Source organism: Globicephala melas, chromosome 6, assembly GCF_963455315.2.
Source record: "Globicephala melas chromosome 6, mGloMel1.2, whole genome shotgun sequence".
Lineage (NCBI taxonomy): Eukaryota > Metazoa > Chordata > Mammalia > Artiodactyla > Delphinidae > Globicephala > Globicephala melas.
This window is the reverse complement of record NC_083319.1, coordinates 32050419-32064490: the sequence shown is the minus strand read 5'-3', so window position 1 is coordinate 32064490 and position 14072 is coordinate 32050419. Positions and strand designations below refer to the sequence as shown.

The 14072-nt window shown below is 41.7% G+C and overlaps 1 protein-coding gene across 4 annotated transcripts in view; it reads left to right on the top strand.

Annotated features, from left to right (window-relative positions):
- The window catches only part of INVS (inversin), a 142851-nt gene that overhangs the window by 96905 nt on the left and 31874 nt on the right, over positions 1 to 14072 (top strand). For 2 of the 4 annotated variants that reach the window (XM_060300689.1, XM_060300688.1), the window contains exons 12-13: positions 3634 to 3846; positions 4995 to 5018. In XM_060300689.1, coding sequence (XP_060156672.1) covers positions 3634 to 3846; positions 4995 to 5018 — 237 coding nt within the window. The remainder of the gene's footprint in view (positions 1 to 3633; positions 3847 to 4994; positions 5019 to 14072) is intronic. The other 2 variants (XM_030829840.2, XM_030829836.2) reach the window with 1 other exon arrangement.

Genomic DNA, 14072 nt, shown 5'->3' with positions numbered 1-14072 from the left:
GCCCATGTCATTTCTTTTTGTCATATTTGTAAGTAAATGCATAATTTGGGCCTCATTTTCATAAGCCATATTTTGATAATACTATTTGTATACTATGTGAAAGACACTATATATTAGTAATTATAGAAAAAATGATCAAGCTTACTAAAAATACATATGTTGTTTGCATGTTGATTTAGAAGCAGTTTCATTCTATAGGAGACATATATATTCAATAATTGATAGATGAATTATGGAAGGATTACTGAACAGGGAGTCATATGATTTTAGTCCTCATCTAGATTTTGCAGGTAACTAGTAACTTGACCTTCAGTAAGTTGCTTAATCTTTCTGAGTCTGTTTATTCATTTATGAAATGAAGGTGTTAAACTAAACCTCTAAAATTCAGTTCAGCTCTACTCTTGTGTGGTACTATGACTCTGATGATTTTTTCTGTTGGGGAAAGTACAGTCATGAAAGGCATTTTTTTTTGGCTGTGTGGGGTCTTTGTTGCCGCACACCGGCTTTCTCTAGTTGCAGCGAGCGGGGGCTACTCCTCATTACGGTGAGTGGGCTTCTCACTGCAGTGTCTTCTCTTGTTGCGGAGCATGGGCTGTAGGCACGCGGGCTTCAGTAGTTGTGGCGCACAGGCTCACTAGTTGTGGCGCACAGGCTTAGTTGCTCCACGGCATGTGGGAACTTCCCAGACCAGGGATCGTACCTGTGTCCCCTGCATCGGCAGGCAGATTCTTATCCACCGCCGCCACCAGGGAAGCCCCTGAAAGGCATTTTATTAATAGAATATATAGTGAAATATGTGAAAGTTTTTCTGAATTTACAAAATGCTATTTACGTATAAATAATGTTTTAAAGTTTATATAGGCACCTCTACTTTATGGCCTTCTGGTTTCTGAACAGTTGTGGCAGATCAAGCTGTCCTAAAATGGGGGTTCCTTAATTTTAGCATTTAGGACTTCCTTCTGATCTTATATTTTCCTTACTAAAGTGATCAAATCACCCTTTGCTTTTACTGAAAACCTCTCCCTTTTATATCTTCCTGTGACTGTTAGGTGAGTTTTGAAGAGCAAGTTTCTTTTCTGTAATCATTGGATGATTTTCTGTGTCTAATCATGCATCCATATAATCATCAATTTTCCATCTCATCAATCAACTGATTATTTCCTCCCAACACCTCTGACCCACTAGCTCAGCAACAGTCACACAGAGGGATCCGATCAGATGGTTTTTCAGTAGTCATAAGTTCTGGTTTCAGTCCTATGCAAATAATATTCGTGATAAGTGACTGTGCTATCACCAACTGTGCTGCAGTGTATGTCCTGTAATATCAACAATCACAGCTGACTTTTATGAACTGCTTCCTTCTTGCCAGGCGCACTGCTATCTTCCTCACATTGATTATTTCATTCTCTCTTCATGCCAAGTCTGTGATTAGGAAAAGGGGGGCTTAGAAGCACCAAGTAAGTTGGTTAGGAAGTGACAACCATCATTACCATTGTTGGATGGTAGAATTTGGGGTGTTTACTTCAAATTTTTGTACATCCTGCATTGTTTGAATTCTTAAACTATGTGTCATTTTTACAAAGTAATCATTTTTCTTTAAAAAAGGAAAGCATACTTGCAAAGATATTAACAGTGGCTAATTCTGAGTGTGGGAGTATAGATGACTTATTTTCTTCTGTGTATTTATCCAATTTGGTTTATATTTCCAAAAGTAGAGAAGATTTTTTTTTTCTTTTTTTGCTGCATTGGGTCTTCATTGCTGCACGTGGGCTTTCTCTAGTTGCAGTGATCAGGGGCTACTCTTTGTTGCAGTAAGCGGGCTTCTCATTACAGTGGCTTCTCTTGTTGCGAAGCATGGGCTCTAGGTGCATGGGCTTCAGTAGTTGTGGCACGCGGGCTCAGTAGTTGTGGCTCGTGGGCTCTAGAGCACGGGCTCAGTAGTTGTGGCTCATGGGCTTAGTTGCTCCGCAGCATGTGGGGCCTTCCCAGACCAGGGCTCGAATCCATGTCCCCTGCGTTGACAGACAGATTCTTAACCACTGCACCACTAGAGAAGTCCCAAGAGAAGATATATTTTTTAAAGGAATCTTCCTAAAATCACACATCTAGAAAGTAGTCAGTTGAGATTCAAATACATAACTATATGACACTAATACCCATCTTTTCTAAATAATATATTTATCAAAAAGGTATGCACATTGTACAAAATTTAAGGGCATTTAGTAAAACTAAGTGTCCCACTTACCCCTATCTCTGAGGCAACTAGCTTCCTTCCCAGAGGCATCACTGTCACCAGTTTCTTGGGAAACTTCTAGAGATATATTTTACATAGATGAGCACACAGGGATGTGTTCTTTTTATATCAGTGGAGCACACCATAATACTGCTCTGTCTCTTACTTTTTTCTCTTTTCCTTCCTTGAACAAGTCATCCTGGAAATTGTTCCTTATATATGCATATACCACACTAATGGCCGCGTTATGCAGATGACTTTATTACATGGATGGCCTGTACTTTATTTAACCAGTCCTCTGTTGATGGAATTGAGGTTGTTTCTGTGCTTCTGTGAATATCCTCGTACATACAGCATTCCACACAGAAGAGCATATCTATAGGATGAATGCATGTAAGTGAAATGGCCATGTCAAGGGCAGATCGTGAATAATTCCTATATATCGTGCCAAAGTGTCTCCCCAAAGATTAAGGTAGCATACGGAAAGCCTGTCTCCCTCCACCCTCGCCAGCAGAGTGTGTTATTAAACTTTCTGATCTTTGCTAAGCTGATCATTAGATTAAAGTGCTCACTCACATTAGTCTTAATTTGTATTTCTCTTAAATGAGTGAGGTTGAATATATTTTTATATGTTAGGAGCCACTAGTATTTCCTGTTTGAAGAACTTTTATCTTTGTTTGGTATTTTTGCCTTATAAATATTTGTTATTTTTATGTAGTTGGATTTATCAATCTTAAGGTTTCTGAATTTTTGTATCTTTTTTTGGAAAAAACTTTTCACTCCAATATTTTAAAAAATCTTCCATGATTTCTTCTAGTACTTTCATGGTTTCTTTTTTTTTTTTAATATTTAGGTCTTTGCTTCATCCATTTTGGAGTGAAATGTGATGTAAGAATCTTTTTTTTTCCAGATGGTTGCCCAGTTGTCCCAACTCTATTTAATAACCCATCCTTACTGTGGTGATTTAAAGGGCCATCTTTATCATAGACTAAATCTCTCCATTTGGAGGTATAGTTTTCATTTCATAAGCATTAACTGTCAGTGATCATGGGCTCAAACTTATGAATCTCACAGAATATTATTTGCAGTGCTTTCTTCAGATAGGAGCAAGGAATTACTTGAAACATGGGGAAGAAGAAAAGTGATCATGTGTTCTGATTTGTGAGCAAGTTAGCAAAACTGAGGAATAGACATGGTCAGCAGCACAAAGCACCTGACCCCAGCTTCACCCTTGTTTTGTGTGCATCAGAGAAGAAAGGAACAGTCCTGGAGTACAGAAGATACCTTTGCCTGAGGAACTTTTCCACATCTTAGAATGAGTTTTCCTTCTGCTGCGTAATGTTGCCAGTTTGTGCCCTGAACTACATTCTGACACTTAAAAAAAAATCTCCCTGCTTCAGGTACACTCCCCTCGATTACGCTTTGCTTGGTGAGCGCCATGAAGTGATCCAGTTCATGTTGGAGCACGGCGCCCTGTCCATCGCAGCCATACAGGACATCGCTGCCTTCAAAATCCAGGCTGTCTACAAAGGGTACAAGGTCAGAAAAGCTTTCCGAGACCGGAAAAATCTCCTCATGAAGCATGAACAGTTGAGAAAAGATGCTGCTGCCAAGTAAGTATGAGATCTAGAGACTGTGTTCTCACAACTCAGAGTCAACGTGGAATGGGGCACGGTGGTGGGAGTGGCCAGGAGAGAGAATCAGGAGGGAATCTGAGATCACTGTGATCCTTGTACCCATGTCACCTTCCCACTTCTGCTCACCAGCCCTTCAGAGGAGGCTAACAGGAAGGATAACAGCCTAATCTCTACTTGGTGGCTGTTCCTCTAGGTTAGTCCTTGACCTTCTAACTCTGGAACAAATCACCCACCCATGGCAAGGAGTTGGGGGATGGGGGTGCTACCTGCAGTAAGCTACGAAGGGATAACTGTCCTCTCACCTTTCCTACCTTTCCACAAGAGACTTATGCCAATATCTAGCCTACTTTTGCTAGACTAAGTCTAGTTTTGATTTGATTGAAGCAACCAACTTGCATAAATAACTTGCTTTCCCCCACCTATTCCTTAACAAATCTGTACTAGGTAATGTAATTTATTCAAGAAATATTGATTGAATTCTTACTACACATACAAAACTCTTGGCTTGAGCCTAAGGAGAAAATAGTACTTGCTTCGAGGACCTCACACTTTTTTGGATAATGATATATAATATGCAAAATAGTCATCTTTGCCTATTATACATTGTGATTATTTTGCCATAAGTAATTGATTCTAGATTATGCCTTGGTTTGCCTTTTCTTTGATACTTGTTTTGGGTATTTTAAATAGCAAGAGAGCATTGCGTTAGCAGGTGTAATACCGAAACCTCTGATGAGAAAGATACGGATGACAGGCAGATTCTTGAGGGATAACTTCCTGGCTGTATCTTGAATGTTTCCAAATCTTAAGTCCTTCCAATTCTTGAATCCTACCATATCTTGCCCACAAGGAGGAAGCATAAGTGTAATAAATAACAGTTAAAAATAATAATAAAAGGCAAGATAAACTATGTTAGTAAGAAGTTGAATACCACTATGAGCTGGAATGCTAACCATCTTGTCAATCTTCAAGACAAGATTGACAGGAACACATCATTTTCTGCGACTCTGAAATAGTTGATATCTTGGGAAGTGTTATTTTGCACTTTTCTCATAACAAGGTTCTTTTCACTTTTACCAAAGAATCCCGCATTAACCTAAAGCCTCTACCTGCCTCTTTTGCAGCCTTCTCATAAAAGTTCTCTGCATGTGAGTGACAACTGTAAGTGGGTAATGCATGTGACAAATTATCCTGAGTTGCAAGTAGACATTCTCTGCAAGGGAAGGAATATTGTATTTCCGACTACTGATGTGTCTATAATCTCAAGTTTAATGTGCGAGGATCCACTTTCCGAATTTGAAGTCATATCTACCTGAATATGAGGTGGGGCTCTACAAAGCCACCATGGCTGACTTTCTATGTTCCCAAAAAGGAGTGTATTGATCCAGACACATTCCAGTTTGTTACTGGAGAGAGGGGCCCCAGAGTTCTCCCCCACCCCAAACTCCCTTTCCAGTGGAATAGAAGGATTGTGGTTGAGTGAAAAGGAGACCTACGTTCAAATCCAGCATCTGATATTTACTTAAGATGAACTGAACACAGCATTTCTCTCTCTGGGCCTCAGTTTCTCTATCTGTAAAACATGATAAATTAGACTAGCTGATTTTAGGCACCCTCCAGCTCAGTGGAAACCCCTGTCTTCGTTGTTAGTGACCTAAGCCTCCTCTTCCTCTCCTTTTCCAGTGATGCTGCCCAGAGGCTGTATGCCTGGGGCCAAGAGTTCCAAGTCAGTGTACACTGGGAACTGAAAATACATTTATCAGGAGAGCTGTATGGGGGAAGGGGTTTCAAATAATGCCATGCTTAAAAAGAGTACTGGTTTGCAGTACTTTTTCCCTAACATGGCCTTTTGTAACTCCAAGCCCAGAGGGTTTGAACCGACAAGGAGATTTAGGAGACATCTTTGTAGTCTAACCCCCACCTTCTACCCTTTTAGTTGTTATCCTGATTCGTTTCAGTGTTGTGAAAGATAGGCCCTCTTCGTTCTTAATTCTTAGTTTCTGAAATTGATTTTTAAAAACACTTTTAAATGGTAGCTGTGCTTACTGTGATAATCATTGAAATTACCGAAACTCAAAATCTCCGGTACTTTTTCTCAGTCACAGTCTTTCCTTTATTGGTCCTCATTATTGGGAGTGAACAAGTTTCTTACACTTCCTAACCATCACCTCCTACAGACATTGTAGCATAGATCTCCAAGAGAAATATTTAAATGGAGAAGTAACTGATTTAAGTTGTATTAATTTTATTTCTCAGAAGTTATTTATGAAAATCTGAGTCAGTGTTTAATTTTGGTTTTAGATTTGGTTTTAAGAAACAGAAGTCAGAATGTTAAATTCAGTCTTTGCTGCTGCTGCCTCATTGGCCCAGGCACATCATGTTGCCTCAACGTACCTTTCCCTATTTCTCACGTTACGATGGCAGAAATCACCTTCCTTAAAGTAAGGATGTCAAGAAACTGATTAAACTTAAAGGGATTACTATTTTACTGGTAGAGAAATTGGGAGAGAGAGAAGTTTTAGTCATATTTTCTAAGTCATTTTTTTTTAGAAAATACTATTTAGGAAATACCTATAATCCATTTAAAAGCACTTTACAACTCATACTGCACCTCCTATGAGGTTGCCAAAATGCACATTACTGTAGTTTCCCTGCCAAAGCACAGAGTTGAATGCACATGAAAATAAGACTGTGTTTATGTTGATCACTCTTATTCCTTGAAGCTTCCTTTTTCCCAGGTTTTTATTTCACTGTCTAGTCTCAGATCTCCTCTAAGTCCCTGAACTCTCCCTTCTCACATCTTCTTAATCATTACCATTTCCACACTGAGGTCAGCACTGCAGGCTAACTCCTCAGACTTCTATTCATGCTGTACTTTTTTCACTGAAAATATATCTACTCTGAAAACTTAAATTACTTCATCTCTGTAGATAACCCCTTCATCTCTCTCACATCCTGAGCCCCTGGAACTCTAATCCCAAATCGTCCGTTGCCTCCCAGGCATTTCCACTTGTTACTTGCCAGTATGTCAGATCACTGGACATTTCCATTTGCATGTCCTGTTGTCACTGTCACTTCAGGCTCACTGTGTGAAACCTACAACTCATCACAACCTGTCTCCCCTGGCCTCCTGATTTCCCTACCAGTGCTGCTGCCACTGATTCTGCTAATTCCTCTTTCTGAAATGTCCTTTGCTTCAGTTCTTCTGTCCCACTGCTCTATAGAGGCCGTCATTCTTGAATACCATACGTGATACTACATCAGACCCTTCAACATTTGACTTCCGCTTGTATCTCCGAGTCTCATTTCTCTCCATTAGTTCCACCCTCCCACCCCTCACACTCGAGGCCTCAGCCATCCTGAACTTTCACCACTTCCTCACTTACCACCACGCTCTCGGAAGACCTGAGCTTCCTTCTGACTAGTGCATGAGACTGAGTATGACTCTTAGAGTTAGTTACCTAATCAAGTCCAGTTTGGGTCACCCACTTCAAACTCTTGTAATGCCAAAGTCCCTTGCATGGGAAGTTGCGCTGTGTCCTCAGAAAGTCAAGTGACAAGTTCTGTGCCCCTCAGGCAGCACATTTCATTAGTGGGCAGTTCTGTCTGGCAGAAGTTCTTTTCTACCTTTTGATCCTGAGCTACCCTTTGAAGCAAAAGAGAAAAGTCTAAATCCTTTTCTATAAACCAACTTCCAGATAATTAAAGAAGGTGCTCATGATACTCACACTCGTACCCCAGCTCTCCTTCTCACTTTGTAATAGATCCCCTTGCAGCCAGCTCCCCAGACATGTTCAGTTTGTCAATGGCTTTCTTCAGGGTTGACCCATAGGTCTGAATCTTCTGCTCATCCAGTGGTCTGATCCATGGGGAATCACTTCCATGATTCTACTCCATACCATTCCACTTCTCTGAGCCTCAGTTTCTCATCAGTAAAATGAAAAGATTTCTTAGTCCAGGACAAGCTTTGGGGCTCCATGAGTGCCCTGAAACTGTAGGCAGTATTTTGTGTGTCATGAGCATATGCACGTTTGGTGGGGGGGGGGGGATCTTTGGATTTTTATTACGTTCTCTAAGAGGGTTCGTGAATCATAGAAAGAATTTTTTTTAAAATCGCACTAAATGATATCTGAGGTTCCTCCCAGCTCTAACATTCTGTAAGTCAAAGGTCCTAAAATGCATGACATTTTCTCATTCCCTCGAGAGGAAGTCAAAGACCAAGTATTACTAAGCCTGTTATTCAGCGACAGTGAAGAGATAGAATCTGACAGACCCCCACATACAATGCAATACCACCTGAAAAGGTTAGAGCTAAACCTTTTCTGCCTGGTGAGGTAATCAGTTTTCTCTCACTGGAAATGTTCCAGCGGAAACTGAATTGTCATCTCTCCAGGATAATATATAGGGAATTTTAAAAGTATATGAAGAGCTGGTCTCTCAGATCTCTTCAGAGTCAAAGATTCTATGAGAGCTGTGCCCTCCCATCTGCCTGAAATAACCTATTCTCACATCCCTCCTTTCCCATTTTGACATTATTTCTATGTAGCCTTTTTTTCTCTTCTAGTTTAATTAGTCTCCCATATCGTCCCTTAGCTCTGGGTAGATATCTCTATTTCAGCATGCATCACATCTAGAACTCACTCTCTGCAGGAGGTATGGGTCTGATTCCCTATTAGATTGTCAATTCCTGGAGAGCAGGGATTATATTATGTACCTCCATACTTCTAGTGCCTTAGAGCCCTTGATATATAGCAAGCATTTAATAATATGTGTTCAGTAACTGCTCCTACAGTGGGTCTAAGACCTTACCTAAGTCATTCATCATTCTGGGCCTTAGTTTCCCCCTCTGTCAAATGGAAGGGTTGGACCAGGTCCTCTCTGAGGTCTCCTTCAATCTCTGTAAGTGGACCAATCACGGTAACTTGTTTGCCTTACTCAGGCAGCAAACACATTTATGTACCGTTTATCCTCATAACACACACTGGCACTTGTATTTGTGCATTTGGTTTTCCAGCTCCCTCCATACTTATCATGAGCAAATTACCATTTGACAGGTTTATGATTTTAAAAAGAAACCTAAGAGCAATAAGGTTTATCACTGCATCTACTTGAACATTAGACCCCACTATGTGGCTTCCCCAGAGAGTTGTATTTGCCCAGTTTTGCCAAGAAATTAATTCTATCAGACATTGTAGTAATAAGCAGGCTCTTTCCCATTCCATGAGCATTCAAGTTGCTATTTGCCGTGAATACAAGACCTAAGAGAGGCTTGAGAGATGTGGTTAAAATAGCTTCTACAGAAAAAGGACTTGTGTGGTTTCAACAATGAGCATTTTCTGAAAATATCAATAGGCCCAGCCCTGTAACTCTTAGATGGCGAGGCACTCGTGCCACACCCAGGTTTCTTCACTTCTAACCAGATGCCTTTGCAGCTTAACAGCTTTACCTGTTAATAAAAGTAATAATGATTACTTATATTAATATAGTGCTTTATAGCTTACAGAATTCTTGTACATTAAATTTGTACAAAACCCAATGAAGTAGACAGGGCAACTATCCTTAAACCCATTTCATGCAGGGGAAAATAACACAGAGAGATTAACTTGCCTGAAATCACACAGCTAGTAAGGGAGAGTTGGCACATGAATCTCAGTCTTACCCAAAGCCAGGGCTCCTACCATTGCTTGGTTCAGGGGAATCAGCCCTCCAGCCATGCTTATGCTAGAGGCTCTCTCCAGATGCCAGCACCATCTGATAGGCCAGCATGGAACAACCTTGCTTCTTTTTCCTGACTTATATGCAACACGTAATTGTTGGTGGCAAAAGCCTCCAGGCCCCCAAGTCAGCTTTTGTCCTAACTCAATGCTTTTTCAGTTGTGCCGTGTCATTTCCGGTGATTGTTAAGAGAGTGGTACCAAGCCACCAGAATCAGTTCTGCAACATAGTTCAGGAAAAATCTTCTTGTTATTCTCCAAGCTAACATAGCAGAGCATACCAGTATCCTTCTAAATCCTTGAGAAAGTTAAGAAAATTAGTTGGCCCCAAGCCTACACCAGGACGATGAACAAGAATGGCACTAGGGCAAAGCTGGGATAAGTCGGTACAACAGCAGGACACACTAACTTAACCTCCCTTTTCTGTGGAAACCATTTTAATCACATCTCTCAAACCCCTCTTAGTCCTGTATTCATGGCAATGGCAACTTGAATACTCATGAATGAGAATGAGCCTGCTTTATTTCTGCAGTGTCTGAAAGAATTAATTTCTTCCTGTTAAAAATTGACAACTAAAACTCTCTGTGGAAACCACATAGTGGGGTAGGGAAAAAATCCATCAGCTTCCAGGACTTAAACTTTCCAGGCCCAGAGGCAGGTCCATGCCGTATTGCGCAAACGGACGCATTCAGTGCTGAGATGCTAAAGCCATTGGAACATTCAAGTCTTTGAAGTTACTGCCCTTGATCTGGTTCTCTGCACATCAAGCAAACTTTTGATCACTTGGTTTCTTACTGGCCTTTTTTTTTTTTTTTTGCAGTGGTTATCTAGGCTTCTCATTTGCAGAAGTCTCCATTCTTGGGTCTTAGATCTGGCTTGAGAGGGCTTCAGGGTATATCTCTGACCCACAACAGCCCTTCAGAGATTTGCACCAGCAATGTATGCCTTGGGTCTTTTCTTCCCTGGGTGAAACAGCCCCGTTTCTCCAGCCCATCCTTTACCCTGTGGTCCATAGGACCCAAAGCAGAGGTTGTCAAAGATCTGATCCCCAGTTGGCTTTCTTACATTTTTATACTGTGAGCCTCTGGGGAGCTGCAAAAATTGCTCTAGAAGAGACAGTACAAACCAGACTAATTGGTAGCCCATCAAAAGCTGTTGTCTGGCTGATTTCCCTTAAGATAATAGAAAACAAAAAAAGGGGGAGGAAAATGTGGGACTAGTTTATACATTAAGATTCTGCTATCTTAATAAATTTCCTGCTAAAATATTACTTGCTGTGTCATGGACAGGATTTTTTTCTCTTTAAATTTTCATGTAAAGTAGAATCACATTGGTTCTTTTTCTTGTATTTGTTTCCTAAACTTTACAAAAATAGGTCAAGTGTATAGCATGGCCTACCATGAAGATTAAAGATCTTTGACATTCCGTAATAAATTAGTTGGAGAAAAAACACTTAAATTTTAGGACAGTTATTGAGTCTAAGGGTTCAGGACTAAAAGCTATGCTAGAAGCTAGCTTGAAATGCTGTTAATGTTTACTTTAATGTAGTCTTACCACTTTTTTCATATGACCCAATTCACTTTTTTAAATGATGGAAGAAGACTGAGTAAAATTTTTAAAAATGATTTGTGAGATGAATTTTACAGGAAGAAGTAAAGCTGCTGAATTCCAGCTCAGCCCTGTGTATAGAAAGCTGTTAGCACGTAACCTCGGATAAGTCACTAAGCTCTCTGCCTCAGTTTCCTTATCTACCAAATAAGTGCATTGCCCTCATTAAAGTGAGATTCCTTCAAGTTCTTAGATTATGAGCAGTGGTTCTGGACATTTTCCCCCCAGGGAAACACACACGGGATCATATTCTATTCTGAGGAGCTATATCCTCTGTGTGTGTGTGGGGGGGGGGGTTGCTTTTTGTTTCAAGGCAGCAGTACAGATAAAATAAGATGCAGCTTATGCATAATTCCCAGTTCTAATCCCTTTTCCTCAGTGATCACTGCTTTTACATTCAAGAACCACAGCTCTGGAGATCTGCACATTTGTGGGCTGTGTGCCACCTGGAAGATTTTTTTAATGCAAAATGCATCCATTTTTTAAAAACATTAATTTACTTCTGTTCATCAGCTGAGTGTGTAATTATATATTCTCATGATTACATTCTTTCTCCCGAATCTGCTTACTGAGTTCCACCAGAATGAAAAAAATAACCCCTTGCAAACCTCCCCCCTCCAGAAAAGTCTTCAGAAGGCAGAGCTCCCTTACCTGCTGGCCATCTTGATCACTCTAAAAGGCTAGATCCCCTGTTTGTCCTGTGACTGCCTTTGTGGGAGGCCCAGAAAGGTCTTCAGTGACAAGGTTTGCCCAGGGGCTGATTGCACAGTGGCTTCTTGGAACTGAAAAGGAAAGGGGTTTAGTGTCCTCAAAGAAGGAGAAATGACTGCTCAAATAACAAAGTCTAGGCTATCACCTCAAAGCCTCTTTTGATGGCAATGATATCCATGCAAATGCCAAGCCAGGCGACCCCACACGCCTGTCTGTCTGAAGGACCAATATATTCTCTTAAAGCACTTCTGTTCATCAGTGCCAGTAAAAAGAGCAGCTCTCCCTCTGCCTGCCAGGAGCACCGCTATTAGATCAATTAGCAGCACCTCAGCCACCCAGATGCTTCCACCTTCTTCTGAAAAGCAGCCTTCCCACAGACAGGTCACACTGAAATGGCACTTGCTAGCATCCGTGTGAATCCCAGGCACTGATGATGACAGGCTGTCCAGCTCGCCTGTCGACTGCAACGCAGTGCACACAAGTGTCAGCATTTGGCAAAGCCTGTAACAAGGCCAGAGTCAAATGAGAACATTCGAGCTGTACAGGAGTCAGCACGAGCCATCCGACCACTTTCTCTAGGATTGCACTCAGTAGGAACCTATCAGAGAGGTAAGCTTGGACCCCAGATCAGGGGCTTCACCACACAGGACGAAAGACCTTCAGAAGGGGAGTTAAGGGACTTCCCTGGTGGTCCAGTGGTTAAGACTCTGTACTCCCAATGCAGGGGGCCAGGGTTCGATCCCTGGTTGGGGAACTAGATCCCGCATGCATGCCGCAACTCAGAGCCTGCATGCTGCAGCTAAGAAGTCCACATTGCCACAACTAAGAAGCCCGCATGCTGCAATGAAGATCCCGTGTGCCACGACTAAGACCCGGCACAGTCAAAATAAATAAATAAATAATTAATTTTTTTTTAAAAAAGGTAGGCGGGGGAGTTAAGTTGACAAGGCTTTATATTAAAGTGTGACTCGGATATCTGTCATCTGGGACTTTCCTCTCCCTTGAGATATAAATAAGCTTTGCTTCAGATTGCACAGTCTGTGGAAATCTGAATCCTATGACTTCTTGGGGGCTTGGGGTCTCTGCCTCAGCTCTTGGTTCCATTCCTGGGACCGTAGCCCTACAACTTGTCAGGTTGCCTATAAAAAAGCATGTATGAGCATGGGAGGCCTTCCGAAAAGCTGGTGTCAGTGAGGAGACTCACACTGCATATCCTCTAATGGCATAGTTAACAGGCCACACGAGACTTCCCTATTCTCTTAAGCTTTGCTACTCAGGGTGTGGCCAGAGGACCAGTAGCACCTGTAGGACCTGGGTGCTTGGTAGAAATGCAGACTCTTGAGCCCCACCCCAGCCCCAGTAAATCAGAATCTAGGTTTTAGTAAGATCTCAGGAGATTCCATTCATTAAAGTGTGTGGATCACAGATCTAAAGTCCTTCTCTGTCCCCTCACCCTGGACGATTCTCTACCCTGCCCTTGCTCCACGCAGTACCCAGTCTTTCGCCTTCTCTTTCTTCCCCCTCCCTTCTCTCCTGTTCTTTCATCTCTTCCCTCCCTGTCAGGAGATACAAACAAATTCTTTGTGTCCTGACAGAGCAGGCCGCTTTTCTGGAGCCTCAAAGCCAGTCACCACCTAGGCCCTGAGGGTCTCACCTTCTACCAGCCCTCAATCCTGTCCCCAAGCTTACTGAGGTATTTGTCTAAACAAGGTCCCCCACTAAGAGGGACCCTGATACCAGCTACTCCAATAAAAGAAATCTCTCCATCCCATTACATAACACAGCCCCGATTTTATAAAGACATTCCAAACAGACCCTTAAATCAATTCAGGATTATTAGCCATCATGTAAGTGTTAGACCTGGGGAAGCTGAGTCTTCGGCAGGAAAGTGACTTATTCAAGATCTTTTTGTGGTTACTGGCAGAGGCAGGACCAGAAGAATTCTTAGACTTCCAGTGCAGTGTTCTCTTCACTACACCTCTAATTATTCTACTTTAAACTGCACCTTTAAATGGCAACCAAATTCTCTTCCTGGGCAGCAAATATGTATTGGGTGCCTGCCGTTTATAGCAAGTGTTTAAAGGTCAAAAGAAGCAAAACAGACCCAGTTTTTCCATACTCGCTCCTTTGCCCAGACTTCTCCCTCAGACTAACATCCTCATTCCCACC